Source organism: Pholcus phalangioides, unplaced genomic scaffold (assembly GCF_987345545.1).
Source record: "Pholcus phalangioides strain wild (caught in Gottingen) unplaced genomic scaffold, Ppha-v1.0 ptg000011l_1, whole genome shotgun sequence".
Classification (NCBI taxonomy): Eukaryota; Metazoa; Arthropoda; class Arachnida; order Araneae; family Pholcidae; genus Pholcus; species Pholcus phalangioides.
The window spans coordinates 56,135,963-56,155,163 of NW_028301604.1; the positions used below are offsets into that span (position 1 = coordinate 56,135,963).

At 34.2% G+C, this 19,201-nt stretch overlaps 1 protein-coding gene across 5 annotated transcripts in view; it reads right to left on the reverse strand.

The window, feature by feature from the left end:
* LOC149080602 (ATP-binding cassette sub-family C member 1-like) overlaps positions 1-19,201 on the reverse strand; it is a 140,549-nt gene that overhangs the window by 71,769 nt on the left and 49,579 nt on the right. For 4 of the 5 annotated variants that reach the window (XM_089239748.1, XM_089239745.1, XM_089239747.1 and 1 more), the window contains exons 2-5: positions 15,610-15,734; positions 6,672-6,848; positions 4,993-5,115; positions 3,216-3,353 (exon numbers count right to left, since the gene is read on the reverse strand). In XM_089239748.1, coding sequence (XP_089095874.1) covers positions 3,216-3,353; positions 4,993-5,115; positions 6,672-6,848; positions 15,610-15,654 — 483 coding nt within the window. In that variant the 5' untranslated portion in view covers positions 15,655-15,734. Of the gene's footprint in view, positions 1-3,215; positions 3,354-4,992; positions 5,116-6,671; positions 6,849-14,787; positions 14,815-15,609; positions 15,735-19,201 lie in introns of those variants that run through there. The other variant, XM_089239749.1, reaches the window with a different exon arrangement.

A 19,201-nucleotide genomic window follows, 5' to 3' on the forward strand; every position in this document is an offset into this window, starting at 1 on the left:
AAATGTTATGAATTTTCTGAAGGATTGTATACTTAAAAAAGTAAGTAAATAACGTGACTTTTTATATAGAGACCCTGTGTGCCACACTTACAATTAGCAAAATCTGAACCTTGTTCTGAGAAGTTATTAAAACAATTCCACATTTTAAAATGCAATATATATATATTGAGGTAATAAAGATGAAAAATAATGATTTTTTGGTGACTTGTGGACCAAAGACCTGGACAAGTTTGCATTAACTTGAAAACTGCCATATTTAGGAACAAATGGAATGAACTCATCTAATGGCTATTGTATTTGTATTATTATACTTGCATTATTTATTCAAAGAAGAATGATTTTCATCATCTTTTTCACTGTGTCAAATATTTCTCATCACACACATTCCTGGACAAAATTATTTTGAATTTACCTCCTGGCAGTCAAGTGGTTAGGGAGCTGCTCTGACCGTACAGGTTTGGGTTCAAATCCCAGTTTAAGCATGGGGATATCTACTATAACACCAACAAATTCCCTGAATAGATCATACAGATCTCTTGGGAATACTTGAGGATCACATCATTATTACTGTTAATTAAAAAAGAAAAGAAAAATAACTATCCTTTTAAGAAACAAGTAATGAAAAAAAAGTGTTGTAAATGTCTTTTTGGAAGAAAAAATGCCGGGCACGTTAGTGATTCTACTGGGTTACATGAGAAACACAAATGAAAAGATAGTTTTAATGTGAAGGCTTTATTATTAACCCTCCGTTCATCCATAGATGATGAGCATAGTATCCTGCTCAGTCATCCTGTGACAATTTGATTTTTTAAGAGATAAAATTCTTTAAATAATGCATAGACGATATACACATACACATATTCAAGTTTTTTTATTATTTCTCTAGCTTTTGACAAGTTTGCTTGTACTGTATGGGATGAGTGTGCATTGGATTGAGTAAAGGTAGAGTGCCTGCCAGCCCACAATCACCCTATCTGTGGATATGAGAAAAAGAAACAAGATGAAGCTGTGTGCAAGAGGTTGAATATTGTCCTTGACAGGATTGCAATATAGTATTGTACAAGAGTGTTGTGCAATACTATTAGAAACATTTTTATATATTTCTATAGTATTTGCACAACACTGGTAAAATATTTTTTGATACATAAAATATATACAGGGTGTCTACTCTTATCATTGTCCAATGGCTATTTCCTGAATCGTTAGTTTTAGACAACTTTCAATGAGAAAAAATGTTTCAAATAATATTGTCCATCACCTTAAATGTTGTTCAAAATTTAAAAAGTTACAAAATTTGAATTTTTAGACAGTCTCCCTGTCTTCTAACTTCCAATTAGGAAGTTGTTGCCCAGTCTCCTGAGGTAGACAAAAAAAATCCATGTTTTTAGATGCAGCCATGCCAACATTGGCTTAAAGTTTATCAGTAGTGATGAATGTTCAGCTTTACCATAGGGGGTGCTCCCCCAGGACAACATAATCATGTACAATAAAAAAACTCAAACATGTAATTTTTTTAAAAAATTTTAATTGAAAATTCATTAAACACAGTACCTCATTGGCACTGGAACCTAGAAAGCTCACGCCACATGAGGCCCCCCTCCCACCTCCCAAAGCAAATTTCTGAAGTTGCAGAGTCCCTTCATAATTCATGTATATTCAATGCAATCCCAACCTGCATATGCTGTGTGGGACATATATACGGATGTCTAGCAACCTTAGCTCCTCCTCCCCATTTTCTTCATATCAGAGCTCCTATGGCACCTACGATGAAACATTCTTTCTGATGCAAGTTCCCTGAGTTCAACCTGGCACTATGCAAATGAAGCTGTGTCTAGACCTGCCACGCTTAAACACTCAAAAACCTGTTTTTAGCCCACAGCGTGAGGTGTTTTTGACGGGAAAAAGGATTTTGCGCATTTGGGTATCAAGTAGAGTGGCTTTACAGATTACCTTCTGCACACAGACAAAACAGATTGGCTCTGAGTTAGTCTTCTCTCAAAGTCCCTCACATGCGTATATCAATTCATCATTATGGTAAAAATTGATGCAATTAAAAACAACAATAATAAAAATAAGTAAAACATCACAAGAAACTCAAAGAGCCAATTTTTTAAACCGATTTCCCTAGTATTGTGTCTCCCCTGTAGCTCTGCAGGTTATTGCGGTTGTCCGCAGCAGTTGACAACTCTGTAGATACAATACTTGCAGAGATATTTGAATTTAAAAATCGGAGAAAGAACAGCGGTCTCAGGAGAGACAGGGCAGCAACTTCCTAATTGGAAGTTAGAGGGTGAGGGATTTTATAAAAATTAAAATCTTGTATAACGTTTTTATTAATAATTTTTTTCATTTGAATGACATTTAAGATAATGGGTGACATTATTTGAAACATTTCTTTTAATTGAAAGTTGTCTCTAAAGCCAACAGTTCAGAAAATAGTCATTGGACAATGATGAGAGTGGATACCCTGTATATTCACTTGATATATGGAAATATATGAAAAGAAATGATAAAAAGCACTTTTGAGCTAAAATTTGTGAGCATAAGAACTGCTTCAAAAAATTAATGTTTATTTTCATAGAGGTGCAATACAAATAGAAAATTCAGAAACCACAACAAGTAAACTGCCAACAAGGTGGCTGGAAAAAAAAGAAAGAAAAATCAATATAAAAAATAAACTATGCTAAATAGTATGCATATGTAATGCTATTCTGATAAAAATGAGGTACTAATTCTTGCTTTCTACAGGCATGTAGAATTTTGTCTGCAGACAATTTGTCCTCACAAAACATGAAGATTGCCATCAATACCTTTGGATTTAATACATGTGAATCTAACCAATACTGTAAAATTTGTTTAAGGATAAAAAATAGTGATATTTAAAAGCAAAAATAGTTTTATTTTAGTGTAAAAATCTTACAGTATTATTTTTCTACAAAGACACTAAAATTTCATTCATTCATAAATGTTTATAGAGAATCAATAAGTATACATGCAATTATGCTTAGACACCCCTGGTGAGAGAAAGCTTTTCTGTGCAATTATTTTACTCATTTGCACATGATCGCTTCAATTAAGATAGTTTTGTGTACAATGTTCATTTTAGATATAAATAGTGGTATTATTGCAATCATAAAATGAATATAACTACTAATTAACCTGGAATTATCTTCATAAACATAATTTTCAAATAAAAAAGAATAAAGCATATAAACCTCTTTATTCAATCGAATGAGAGTAGATCTATAATTAAACAATTGTGCTGCAGTCATAAGCAGGTAAAAAAAAAACAATATTCCAGATGTATGCCTTCCTTTTAGTTTATTTAGAACCATTAAAACAACAGACAGAACCTGTAATGAAAATAAACAACTTTTGAATTACTGAATTAAAAAATACCAAGAGACTAAGCACAAAGTGACACAGACTGAAATACCATACATTCCCTTATAAAGCTACAGCTAATATACAGTATTATGCCATCTCCAAGTAGTTGTCAGAATTTTTCTGAGGAGCTATGCATCAGCTTCCGATGCAATTTTAAAATTACATTAAGCTACTGTATATTATACCTTATATTAAGCTACCGAGCACTCGTCCGGCAAGCAAGAGACTGGGGTTCGAGTCCCCGTGGGGGCAGTGATGACTTTTCTTCCTTGTAATCTTCATCTCCACAAATAACCAGTCTTTCAATGAATCTTGTATTGACAAGTGGAGAGGACATTTCTATATGTAAAGATATTATGCCAATATACAGAGCAATGACTCGTCCAACTTTTATGGTAATGGGAGCATTTTGAATTTCTATGAGAGTCTACTGTATTTCATTCCAAAATCACATTTGTTGGCCAAAATCTTTGTTAGCAGATATGGAATATTTCCCATAGGTTTTTATGGAAAATCATTTTATTCATTACAGGTGCGGACTAAAATTTAAAGATAGGTTTTATAAAACATTAAAAAGCATTATACAAAGATAAAAACTTAGTGAAGGCTAAGCTGAATGGCTTTAAAATCAGATGTTGAATTTAAAGGAAAATTAGATACAGGAGACCTTTCTATTTTACACTATGTACACAACCCAGTCAGGTTCATGGTGTCATGCTTATACATCTTTCCATCTGCTCATATAGTTTAGATGGAAAGATTATAGCCTAGAATGATCCCCTAGAATTTCCAGACTGTTCAATTTCACACATGCTAAGAGACCACAACTAAAAGAATGTAGGCACTGAAAACATCCAAAAATAGAATTTTTTAAGTGCATTTTTTTGTTTAGCTTAATCATTCATTAAATGCAAAATAACTCAGAAGCTTCCTGGAAGAGAAATAGAGGTATATCTGACTATGAATATATTAATCAAATTAATTACTTTGATTATTAGTTAATAATCTCTACCATGTCAGCAATAATCCTGTCATTATGCTTGAATTTCAGAAACATAAATATTACACAGAAAATCTCATAACTCTAAAAGTCAGATAGCATTAAGTGTCAGGGTATTACTATATATAGTTCCATCAAAAATTTTCCATGAATCTTCTATGGCTCATTTTTATTCTTTAACAATAATATAGCAAAGTTATCTGAATAGATCTTGTGAACAAGTCCCCAAACATTTTCTGTAAGATTTAGGTTAAGCCAAAATGCTAGTTAGTTTAGTACTGCTATTTTTCGAACAGCTAACCATTGTTTGGTACTGCTGCTACTGGGAAAATTTTTTTTTGACTTGAAACATTTTCCCTCTCATTAATTAAAATGGCAGCTCTATTAGTTATCAATTTGAATGGACCTATATCTATGTGAAAGACCACATATCACTTTTTCTCATCATTTTATACCTATAAATCAGTGTTTCTCAAAGTTCTACCCCTATGGCTCCTTTGCCCAAGTCATAATAGTCATTTGCAACCAAGAGATAAATTATTTAACATCTAAAAATTTTTGCATTATATATTTTTCTGTATTAAGTAAGGTTTTGGTTCACTTACATATGTAGCTGCTGAAAACGCATCTGCTACAATGTCAGCCATGAATAAATTTTCAAATCTCCTATTGAACAATGCATCCATCATGTCTGCTATACATAAAACAGCCAATCCCAATGCCACAGCCTGAAACATATTTTTAAGTTCAAGAATTAAGAAGAAAAAAGAATAATATCATCACAGACAGACATGACCGTTGACCGCCCAAAGAAACCATCTTAGGAAACCATCTCCAATCCTTTGCATTCTTTCCCAAAGGAATGGGCGGTCTCACCTATTACAGCTTTTGAAAAAAAAAAAAAATCAGTAATGATCTGCTCTCTGTAGTAAAGAAAAAAAATCAGTAATGATATGCTCTCTATAAAAAAAAAAAAAATTAAATTGCATGTTATTTCAATGGGACATCTGTTTTCGCTCTGCCTGTAAAGTTGAGAATTTTTGATGTACAAGGCTTTCATTATAAGGTGATGATTTAATCTTCGATTTATTTTAATTTTTTTACGCATTTTTTTGTAATAAATGCTATCCTATGCCATTATAAAGTTTTACATACCTCTAATACTTAATGTTTTGCAAATTAAAAAAATGTATTAAAAACAGCTAGCGTTTATGATGAAATAGCATGACATTGATGTAATTGAATAAAAACTGATTCAAAATAAAAGAAACTTCAGTTCATGAAATAAAGCAGAGAGATTTTATTCACTCAATCTTATATAAAAAATTAAATTTTAAAATTAAAAAAAAACTTCAAATTAAATTTTTATTTCACCATGCACACAAGCTGTTTTTAATGCATTTTTTTTTATATTTGCAAAAAAATTAAGTATTACAGATATGTAAAAGTTTATTACTAACATAGGATAGTATATATGATCAAAATTATGTGTAAAAAATTTTAAATAAATAAATGGTTATGAATAGTGTTTTTAATATATATATATATATATTTAGAGAGAGATATTTCTACAGAAGACAACATAGTTTTTCATCATGTTAAAAGGTATGAGACCCCCTTAAGGGATAAAAGTGATAGGTTTTTTAAAACAATGCTTTAAATCTAAAAATAGATTTTGTGAAAATTTACTTGATAAGGATGGTTCAAGAAAGTGTACACTTGATCTTTCTGCAGGCATATGTGCTTTTGTGATTTAGTTTCATAAATTTTACTTACTAATGAATTTGAGAAAAATTATTTTCTTATGATTTACTATCGAAGAGCTTAATACTAACTGATATACACTGAAACCTGAATGTAACAATTGTGAGAGATAAGGGGTAAATAATGTGAACAAAGTTATGTAAAAGATAAAAAGCTATTAGCCATACTGATTATTTTGAAAAGACAGTTAATTAAAGGAAAACAATAGCCTAGAATCTTGAACAAAAAAAAAGATGATCCAATTTATTTTTAAACAATAGTTAAAACAACTCCATATTTTCACTATGGAATTTAAAGTAAGATTTAAAAGTAAATATTTTTAAATAAAAAACATGTTAGAAGAATAAAGTTTTCATAATGTTTCGCGTGTTTAGTTTTAAGATGAATTATTAAATTTTCTTTTATAATTCATCATTGGTTACCACAGTTACCATCAAATGTCTCCTTACTACATATTAAAAAAAAATTAATTAAGGATGTTGATATTCTCCATCAATTCCTTTGAATAAATCGTATTTACTATTCTGGCAACATTGGTTCCACTCCACGGCAATGTCTCTGCAACAGTCATCTTTTGCAAGTATATTTCTAATGGCACAAAAATCCATAGTAAGGCACAGGGAATCCATACAAAGACAGTATGTTGCATACATAATGTTAGATCCGGATTTGTAGTATTCCATGCCAAGTCATAGTCCTGAAACCAAGATGCATAAGTTACATAAACAAATGAAAAACTAAAAAAATATGTTATAAAATTAGATAAATTTAACGTAAAAAATTTAATTCTTGAGTTGGATTTGCATAATAGGAAATGTGCCAAGTAAATTTGTAATGCTTCTTTATAGGGGTATAATTTTTTTCCTTCATTCAAAAATATTAATCTACTGCAGACTCAATAATCCAGTCAAGTCCGGCATTTTTTGGGTGGGTTTTCCTTCAAGCATAGAAGAGGGAAACATGTCAATGCAGGGAATTGTTTTGGGGAGATGAAAGTGACAGATCAATAGATTTAGCCATTTATTCCATAAAAATCCCTCATTTCAGGAAGGAACTGACCCCCCTCCCATTCTCCCCCTCTTGCTACAGCCTTGTCTGGCAGCATTTTTGTGTACATAAGTATATCACTTAAATTAACCATTTCAATTAACTTATAGTAATCCAGCAATTTTGGTAATCTCCGCACACGCTGGTCTGATATGCGCAGGATTAGTGAGAATCCACTGTACTTTGCAGCAGGACATTGCATGCATAAAGTAATAGATGCACTTATAAACAAACATTTCACCAATACCAAAATTTCTTGAGAAATTTAAAAAAAAAACAGAGAACCCTAAAGTGCGATCTCAGGAGCATCACCACAACAGCTCATTTGTAATTGAATAGCTTGTTCAGAAAGCTTGTCAGTTATTTGGTTTCTGAAAACCAAATAACTGACAAAAAATTTGAAATTGAGTTTATACTGGTTTCTTGGAGTTGATTGACACTCCATTTGGTGAAACCCACTGAAATAATGTTCTATATATACCCATTTTGCATCTCTGAAATATTTAATGAACCCCCACGAGCAACATAACTTGTAAGTTTTTATTACAGAAATCCTCTAACAGATGGCAGCACTGATGTCAAAATGTATGTGTATCATAAATAGGGTTACTAAATTTGAAAACTACAAAAGGAGCATGCCTGCTCACAGGGGCGGTCTTAGGGCAGTTCGACCGGTGCAATTGCACCAGGCGACAAATGAGAATAACGCATTATAAATATACGTTATTAGAGAATACGTATTTATAAAAAAATAACTATAAAATATACATGAAAAATGATCGAGATGAGAATTTTTTTTCAAAAAACAAAACAAAAAGGTTTGAGTGCATATAATATTATGGTTATTTTTTGAAAATAAAATAATCGATGGGCAGTGCACCTATATACGTATAGTACACAGCAATTTTGGTCAGATAAAAATATATACTCTCTCTCTCTCAAGCTCTTTTCATTTACCCCTGCAGGAGATTTATTAGTGGGGGAGAAACGCAATTTCTTTCTCTTTTGTTGTGCAGTACAAAATAAAAATAATGGGGGAAATTGCTCTCGGTCACCAAATTTTTCTACTAACGAGAGCAAGTGTTTTCCTGTGTTGTTGGGAGTATTACAGGAATTGAAGGTGTCTTCTGATGTGGGAAAGATTTTGAGCCAGAGGCCTTTCATGCCTCTTTTTCCCCCAACTTGTATTATTTTTATTAAAAACTTTGAATCGAATCGCCAATACAGTACAGTATTTTGAAAAAAAAAACCATTTAAGAAAAAAAAAATGATTGAATTAAAACATGATTAGCTGACCATTTTAAATAAGGATCCTACACTTGGGCCTTGGTGTGCTCTAGAAGGGCGTCAAATCTGAACTGAAAGGGCAAAACAAAATTTGGAACAATTATTTGTGCCCGCTGTAGGAGGGGCGCCAAGTCTGAGGTAGACAGGGCAAAAAAAGTTAGGGGAAATTATTTCTGCCTCCTCTAGTAGGAGCGCCAAATCTGGCGTAAAAGGGTGAAAGAAATTACAGAAAATTATTTCTGCTCGCTTTAGGAGGGTCATTATATCCGAAGTGGAAACGCAAAAAAAAAAAAATTCTAAAAACTTATTTGTGCCCTCTCTATAGGAGGGGCGTTAAGTTCGAGGTAAAAGGGCAAAAAAATAAGAAAATGATTTCTGTCCACTTTAGGAGGAGCGCCAAATCCAAGGTAAAAGGCCAAAAGAAATTCGACATGATATGTTATGACATATCGCTGTTCCTTTGAACACATCAAAACGAAGCGATTGAAACAAAAGTTTTTTTTAATTGGGGAGGTAAGGGGGCCCAAAAATATGTCCCACTCGGGTAGAGATATTGTCTCTAGCCACCCCTGAGTGCAACGTATGTGTGTGTGGAAAATTTTAACAAACCGTACATATACAGAACTGAACATATTTTCGGAATTTCATGGATCTTGTTCCAGATGCCCGGTGAGTAATGGTAAAGCCTCCTATGAGGCTCTTAGACAGTATCTCTGTCTAGGTAAGGTGTGGCCACAACGGGACTCTAAAAAGACATCTTTTTCCTTTCAAGAAACTAATGAGGAATGTATGTTGGAAATTAAATTTGATTTTTTTTTCCAACCGACTTTCAAGAAGGGCCGAAAACATCAATATAAATTCGATCGAAATGAAAATCTGGTGATTCTAATAAAATTTTCAATTTTAGTTTTTGTTGCATTAGTTTTCTATAAGATTTGTAAGAATTTTAATCATCTTAAAGAAAGTCATTTTGAAGATAAGTCATTTCCTCGACGTTAATCTTGAATAAGAATTAAACAAAACCTATCGAATTTTGCTGCTTATAATCTGCAGACGCAAACTTCGCTAGTTTGAGGAAAAAAAGGCATCACGTCCGCAGCGGTATATAACCCACATGAGAAAATTTCATTTATCTATATAAAATTGCTCTCAAGGAGGAGGTAGGGGAGGGGGGTGTTTAACACGGTTTTGTAGAGAAAATGTAAATTTTTGTACTGGCATCTACCCAATCTATAAATATTTAAAAAATATATGTTTTTGATAATAAATTTTTAACGTAATTATAACTAATGAAACCTCTCTTGGAGAAAAAAAAAAAATTGTAGATAAGACGCAGTGGTTTATCCGCACTAAAGCAGCACCTCCTAGAGATAGAAGGCCTCTGCACTGTTTGCCATAAACGTCATTCAGACTACCTAGCAAGTTTGCCACATTTTGAAACACAGCATCCTATTCCGTTTCTTCTTATTTTTGCATAGAATCTTCCTGATTGGCTCGCAAATACCGCGTAGTGATTGGATGTGGGGCATATAAATCGCCAATTCTCTGAGCCCGGTCGTTTTTTTTTCCTCACGACGATGATACTGGCACGAACAGGGAATTTTTTCCCCCTGCATATTCTGAGGGAAAATGGACTATTTACTGATGTCACAAGCAGACTGCAGAGGCCTTCTATCTCTAGGAGGTGCCGACTTAAGCCACTTCAAAGTTAAGAATCTTCTCATGCAACTTCGATCCACACTAAGGAACTCATTTCCGACGTTGTGTTTTTATTTCAACATAATAATTTTAAATGTATAATCTACGGACTATACACACAGCAGAATAGGTAGGTTAATTGGGACTTCCACGGAAATAAAATAGTGTACCTCACATATCCGAAACAATGGGGGGGGCAGCTGCAAATCCATTTTGGATAAGTATCTTCGCATATTTGAAATTAGTTTTTTTGAAGCTGATGAAATATAGAATTAAATGTATGTTACGGTAAATGCGTTATATCGGTAATGCATAATCACTAATTGTCTCAGTAAGTTTGATAGTCGCTATGGTGGTCGAGTGGTCATAGTGACGGACTCGCATCGCGAGGACCCGGGTTCGAGCCCGACCGTCGCTATAGTGATGGTCGGCTGAAGTTGGTTTTCTGTGGTTCCCAACTTCAAGGCGCGAATGTGAGCCAATCTCCCCATTAAAAAGTCTCGCCACAGAGAGCAACAGACCTACAAAGAGCACAAATGTAATTCAATCATAACACATCACTCACTTCCCTTCTGAAATACAGATGGCAGCACTGAAAAAATCAAACACAACACTATACATGTGCACTCAGACTGTTAGGTTACACACACAGTTACACCTCCGGCACAACTCACTAGGTAGTAAATCACCCATAAATGGTGATAGACCTGAGTTGTGCTCGTTTTGAAAGAAAAGTAAGTTTGACAAATTTCGCGACATTTATCACCTTTACTGGTGAGTATGCCTAACCCTTTTAGACCCTGTATGCACAACCGTGCGGGTTGCTCCTTTTCACTTTAGATATTCTTTTTTTAACCTCAGGAATGTTCAGCTCAAACTTCAAGAATTGTGCATTATCGTTGAAATTAAAGCTGAAGTCCCTGAGAATAAAAAAAAATCTACAGAGAAGAAAACAACCCCTTCCCAGTGCCGTCTTAACACATGGGCCCACCCGGAAGCCTCAAGAGTAGAGGGGCCTCACGAAAATGAGATCTAGTTGAAATTTTCTAGAATTTACTAGGTAGGGTCTCAGAAAAACCACTTGGCCCAGGGAGCTCCCATGATGCTCTTAAGATGGCCCTCCCCTTCCCCAGGGTCGTAGCGTGCTTTCTTGGAGACAGTCTTTTCTTGGAATTTCCTTGAAATGGTGATGTCAGAAAAAGGAAGAGTTACAAGCACCCCCCCTCTCATTCGGCTAGGGGCACCGCCAAAGTTGCCTCAGAATAATTACGGGCCTGCCCAAGTTGCAGGGTCTGGTGCTTTAGCTGGTGTTTGCTTGCCCCTTCTGTGTCTTAGTACTGCGTCTGAAAGGGATAATTTCGAATGAAGTTCCCGAGTTTTATAAATATGAAAGAAATCATATGGAAAAATATCACTTTTTAATTTAACCACTTTTATTATCATCTTAGTGACTATACGAATTTTACCATAAAACTCAATTAAAATAAGTATGAAGAAGATAGATCCTTTGTGATGAGTATCCTGAATAAATGTGTGACGTTTTGCTTTTTTTTAATGTTTTTAAATTTCTTAATTAAATCAAACAAGTTGGGTTTTTATGCTTGTTTACAAATTAAATAGCAGTAATCCCATTCTAGGAAGAAGCTTTTCCGACTTCTTCGTCCCTTAATATCATGAGGTGGGGGGGGGGGAGGATGGGGACGATCACCACACCAAGAGTCTGATAATGTGGTAGAAAGAATCTGTTCCATATTTTATGGGACAGTAATGACAACCAAAATATGCCTTTTCTGACACATCACTCTGGCTTCCCGCCTGGGGGAGGGCGATGACTACTGTTTTTGCATCGGGCGCCACTAGGTCTAAGACTGGCCCTGCCTGCTCATGCACCCTTGAGATGTCATTTTCCCTAATTTTCACAACAGATGGCACTACTTTTCTTCTAAGATTAGAAACCCACCACTGCAATGTTTTTTACCAGTTGAAACAGAACTGCTGTATACATTATGGAAATTTGATAAATCTGGTTACTATGCATAGTTACAAACTATTTTTGTAAGTTTAATACTAAAAAATAGGGTTCCTTATACACAGATAGTATTATAGATATACAGGGCTCCCACTCAAAAAATTAGAAAAAGTAGGAAGGGGGAGGGTACCCCATTAGACAACATAATAACAAATCTCCAACTTTTTCTTTTTTCATAGCACTATTTCAGTATCCTGTAGGATTGACCGCAGCCAAAGCAATGACATGGTTCCAAAAACAATTTTTGGCTTAAACAGGATACTAGCAACCACAGACAATTTTTTTTATTTCTTCACAATATAAATAATTACATTCTTTTTTGAAGTCTTCCACCTCTCTTTGACAATATACAGCAAATTATGAAGACATGCAAGTTTTTCAAGAATGACACATTTTCAAGACCACTCCCAAAAAGCATAGTACAAAATGCGTAAATTACAAGGTCTGATGTAAACAAGTCGGGGGAAGCAGATGATTTTACTACAAAGTTCATCTTCTTTTTTAAAGGTATTTGTTTACAATTTACTGTTCAATGCCAGTGTATCGTTTTTAACAAATGAAAAATTTTCATTTCTAGCTCTTTGCTGAGCATTGTAAATATTGTTTGCCTCTTCACATGCCCTAAAAACACAGAAGACAATTGAATGCCACAAACCTAGAATAGGCCTACGCATCCAACTGCTTTGTAATGCAAACTGTTGTTTCACCTATACACAAAATGTGGGTCATAATTTTGAATGATGAATGTTAGTTACTGTCCAAGACCATGAAGCCGTAAATACAAAATTATTTTCTCCATCCAGACAAATTTTTAATGCCTACTCTACATGTTGAACCCTCAAACAAAGGAAATGAAAAATTAATAAACCAAATGGTCCACATACACCCCCCCCCTCCCCAAATAACCTTGAAAGTGATACATTGTATGCTTTGGCATTATCATTAATTGCAATCTACTACACACATTTGCATTACTTTTGGCAATATATCAATGATTCCTTACTCAATTAAAATATAATTACACAAATTTTGTTGATAGCATTTGGTGGAAAAGTAGGACAAAAACTAGAGAGTGCAACATACAAAAGTAGGACATTTTACCAAAAAGTGGGGAAAGTAGGAGCCCTGAATATATCTTTTAAACTTTTTTACAAATTTTAAGAACAAAAAAAATCAGGGGGTTCCTTATACATGTCAAAGTACGGTAATTTAGTTTTATGGCAAAATATGTGTAGTGCACCCATCACGTATGAGCAAAACTAATAAGCGGTTGAATTTAAGTTATATTTTTGCATGATTTCTTCCATATTTATATATATTTTACTCTATACTTACCAACTTCAATCGGGAATTATGCATAATTACCGGTAAAAGTGACAAATGTACAGAAATTTATCAAACTTACTGAAACGATTAGTGGTTATGCATAATTGAGCTTATTTAATGTTACCGTCTTTTGGTTCCCCCCCCCCCTCGCCGAAAAGCTATACAATAGTCTTGGACTTGAAACAAGGAGGATGGCTTTCTTTCTATATCTTTAGAAGTTTTTTTAAAAATCTTTTTGGAGCGTTATTTTTTTGCCAGAGGAATCAGCATTGAATATTCTTTACTTCCTATTTTCTATATTTCTGAATGTAATAGGGAACCCCCCCCCCCTCTTCACTTCAATACATGGCATCTGCTGTTTGGTGAACAAACAGGGATTGCCAAAATGGATATTGCAGTTTTCTTCTTCCAGGAGCTATTTTTCTGACTGCCTTTCTCATGTTATCTTGGGGCAAGCTGGGCCATGGTTAGAATAGCATCTATTCTGCTTGGATGGACCAAACTTGGATGCATCTGGGAATTTCGAGGGCATTGGTCATAGCGTGTAAAAATGTGTGGGAAAAAACATGCACAAACACTCATGCCAATGAAGATATATATGTTTCTCAGAGTGTTAAAAAAAGAAAATTCCCCCGAAAAAAAAAAAAAAAAAAAAAAGATTCGGGAAACCTGAAAACAAAATTTTCTAAAATGTCAAAGAATGCTTCACATGATGCCAAAAAGAAGGACACAGATGGTAAACCTAATTTTAAAGGAAAGGCAAACAAGTCACAGGATGAAGTTTGTTCAGTCCTGCTTCACTACAAACAAAACTGCATTCCTAGCACAACAAAGAATCTTTTGCTTTTTAGTGATAAAGCACAAGGCAGAACACCATACAGTGGTAATGTTCCTTATGAACTCGTGTGATTAATGAAAACATTTGAGACCATCACTAATTTTTTCTCAGCATGTGGCCACTCATTCCTGCCATGCGACAGTGATTTTATTTCCATTGAACAACTTTTGAGAACAGATTGTGTCTACCTAGCACAGCAATATGCTCAACTCGTCATGGAAGCTAGCAGATGTGGGTCACTTCTCCATTCACGAAGTGCAAAAGATAACATTTTGATCTTCAAAAACTGGTGGCCATATTCATACAAGAAAACCATCAATTCTGATGAAACGTCAGAAAGACATTCAAAAAGAGAACAGATTCCCATTTAAATATCTACGAACAAACACTTTATATTTAGCCATGGTTTACCTGGAAAAGTGGAAAGCAAGACCTTCATTAACGTCTGGCTTCCGTTAACATGAACTGTGTGAAAAATACATATAAATATTTGTGGAATGATCAATATTTAATTATATCTGTAAAATAAAATTCAATCTATAATAGAGCATAACAAGGTAAACTTGAATTTTAAAAAATGAAAAGTTTGATGCAAATGGTAATTTTACTTTTGAATGAAATCAAAAAGTTCATTCTAATCTATATCAGAAATGGCCAACCTGGAACACAGCATGATACTATCAAAGGCATGCGAGGATTTGTTCATTTTCGTTGCACCACAGTATTTTTCTGCACATGAGGGCTGATTAGACCCGGGACCTACAATTTATTGCCGATTCCGAATGGCAGCCTTTTTTCATACTCATCGAGAGGTTGGTGTGCTAACCCCTCGATGTGGGATTCCCTGAGGTAGCAATCTTTTTCTGTGGTCATGTCACTGTTTCTGTTGTACCCGTGTCAAGTTTCTGACAAGGATGAACCAGGTATCAAACTCGGGACACCTCTAAACATCCTTTAGTACTTCAGGTGAGTATCTTATCGACCTGGGCTACTGTGCCTGCAAGGGTTTGTTTAAAAAATATAAAAAAGATAACACTTTTAAAATTTCTTTAAATTTTTTTACGGCAGATTGCTTTAAAATAAAAAAAAATTCTGTATATATTGTAGCAATAATGTAACATGAGTAGCACACACAGAAATTAATATTGTGGAAAAAAATCTTGCATTACATACATAACATTTTTGGTGAATATATCATCACTGATCAATATAATGTTTGGGAAAAAAAATTACCCAAAATGGTTCTGAACAGAACTCATCTAGTACTTCCCAAGTCATTTGTGGTTCAATTGCTGCATTAAATCACTTTGAAATAAATATTTGAAGTTATCCTTCAAAAATATTAACTCAGTCCAAACCTATCAAGAAAAAAACATTTTAAACATAATTTTAATTTTTGACAAATAAATTTAATTAACAAATGATATTGAAAAAACCAATGAGATCAACACTCGTGGTCAAGTTAACTAACTAAGATAAAATGTGATAAAAAAAACTTTTAATTTTCTGCAATTGAAACTTACATTGATCATAGGATGAATCAAAAGAGTTGCAAAAAGTTCACAGTGGGCAAATGCATATTATCATGAAGAGTAATTGCAGCTTCTTTGAGGCATGGATGAATGTTGTCAATGGCAGTGGTTTTAGATGTGATCCCTCTCGATGTAAAGATGACCCCCCCCCCCACATTTAACTTTTCATAGCTCAATATTAGCATGATAATTTCCATGTCTGTTACTTGATTATGAATTCATAATTTACCTTATAATTCTGCAAGCCAGTGTCTTTTTATTCATCCCATGACCACGGCAAGTTTCAATTGAGAAAAAATTAATACTCTATTCTTTATGCTTATTTTCATCATTGTTGCTTTACTTTTGAGCACACAAACATATTTATTGTATAGTAGAAAAAATAAGTACACAATATGCTGGTTAAAAGTAGTAACAAATATTCATGCAACATATGTGAATATTGATTATTGGATGGATATCAAAACTATATGGGTGAATATCGAAGCCAGATATCTCAATTTTAGATGTTTTGAGAAAGACAAACAGTAAATACTTGATATTATGAGCATGGCTTATAATGAGAATCTCACTATGGTGAAATATTTCAAGTGATTGTCAAAGAGCTAATATTAAAAGAACAAAAAATTATGCGTTTATAGGGGGGCAGCTGGTATTGGCCACATGCCAGTTTTTTTTCAATCTCTTCAATATTAAACTAAAAATTAATTACTGTCACTTATAACGGTCCAGATTCCTCATAAATACTATTCTGGGCTACTTCTAATAAATGATGAACACAGAAAATCAATTTTTTTTACCTCCTTCTCCCTATTCTTAGGCTATCCCAATATACATACAGGGCATGAGACGACTACGCTAAATTTTTTTACCATCCGGTGACTGACTGAATATGGTTATCTTTCACTGCCAGGGCTTATTTGAAATTGAAACTACAGTGGTCAGATGAAAAATTTTAATTTAAAAAAGTGGGTAAAAAAAATAATTAAATATAGTGGGAGAGTGGGGTGAGTTAAATATAGTGGGGGATGTTTTTAGAGATGAAGAATATGATGAAAAATATCTTGAAAAATCATTCGAAAATTTGCAAAACTTTTCAGTAAATATTTTTTATATATTATCTAGTGATTTGATCCATTTTTGCAAAGGGCAGTATCACTTACTAGTACTGTGGCATCATCTGCTAGCCAAACATGTACCTAATTTCACAAACCGGCATATATTATATAGATTATAGGTCTGCCCATTAAAGAAACTATTCGTTTCACCTTTCCATCTACTACTGTTTCCAAATGACTTAATTTCAAAGTTAGGGAGTCTTTTCTGAAACACCCTGTGTATTTATCATGATATATATATATTTAAGAAATACCAAAATGATTTGAGAAATAACGTAAAAAACGCTTCAAAAGAAATATATCCATCAATATTTATGAAACACCCAACTTATTAGGGAATTTATTTACAATGACTGGTGAAAGTGATAAATTTTTATACAGAGTGATTCTAAATTCATGGGACAAACTTCAAGAGGTGATATAAGACGCCTAAACAAGCATGTTTGATCATAGAATATACTGTCGAATCACGATAGCAAAGGCAGTAGAGGGTGTTTTCACAGAGTGCAAATAGAATTTGTGTTACCCAGTTTGTACCGTGAGAAGGCCTATCACATTGCAATACCCTGCATCCTCAAAGGGCTGATTGCACTTATTGCATCAAATTCGTCAGAAAATTATGATATTGGCTTTTAGTGAAGTGCTGTTGTGCACTCTCTAAAAACACCCTCTATTACCTTTGCTATTGTGATTCGACCACACATTCTATGACCAAAATTGCTTGTTCAGGTGTCTTATATCACCTGTTTAGAATCCCCCTGTACACAGTGTTTTTTAGCGAGTTTTTAGGGTGAACTGTTGATCCTAGAGGCACTTTTTATATGGCCACCCTCAAAAACCCAATTCAAAAGTTGCCCTGTCCTCCTCAGGAAGGGAGACTGTTTTTTTTTTTTTTTTTAAATCCATGTTTCCAACTGCAATATTCACAGATATTTGAATTCAAAAATCATAGGAAAGTTAAGAAATAACACCATAAATCAGGGAAAGAAGCATTGTCCATTAGTTTATGCAGTTTTTTTTTCCTCCTTTCTTGCAATTTTTGAGTTCAAATATCTCTGGAAATATTGCACTAAAAAATATTGCAAAAAAACTTCCATGATTTTATCATGGAAGTTTTTTGTGGGCCTCAGGAGTGACAGGATAACAACTTTATAATTTGGTTTTTGAGGACAGACAGACAGATATGATTGCTGACTACCCAAAGAAACCATCTTGAGATGGTTTGCGTTCTTTCCCAAAGGGATGGATGATCTTGAAGAGTATTTTTGAGGACAGAATGCCAGGATAAAAAAAGTTAATTTATATATTTTGATAGCTTTGCAACCCCTTGCGCAGCATGAATGATGTATCTTGAGTTTCATACGTTATTTGGATACTTTTTCCAATTGGAAGTATGCCAAGGGGAATTAAATATAACCACCCTGTATATTTACCAAATTTAATGATTAGACTGGTACTATGCATAATCTTAACTAAACCCTGAAACTTCTCCAACTCCTAATCCCATCTCGTCTGTAATCACCACAAAATTTGTTAATCGCGACAGTACCCAATTGTCCGGGGAAAATATGTTGTAAAAGTTTTTTTTTTCTTTTTTTTTTGACACAAAATAAAGTGTTCCAGACCCTGCCACGAAGCTGGGCTGGAAGAGATCTCGGCAACGGGATAAGTCCAGTGGCAAAGTTCTGGCGTTCATTCATTCAGTGGGAGAAATTTCAGTGATGTTCGCAATACATCACTGAAATCTAAGTTTGTCTAATTCATTTTAGTAGGTTTTGGTGACAATTCAATTTTTCACTCCAGCAATCTCTCAACACTTGGAGTTTGGCATTATATGCAGATACTCTGTAGATAGAGGTAATGCAAGCACTGCTTCCCAAAGGGGGCAATAGAAAGCTCCAAGGGGTGGTAGAAGCTATGGGTATAACGTAGGATCCTATGGGTTGGCTTGAGTTGGGGGTGACGATTAAAAAATATTCTAAAGGGGAAGGGCAATGGAACAAAAAGTTTGGGAACCTCTGATCTAGAGTTATGCACTTGGACAATAGTCATGAACCCTCCCCATATCCTGGAACAGAACCCGTAGGCCAGGTATCTTCAACCTGTTGCTCACGAGCACCCATAGTGCTCCATGCTCATGCCCGATATTGTGCTCGAGAAAACTTGATCAAGGTC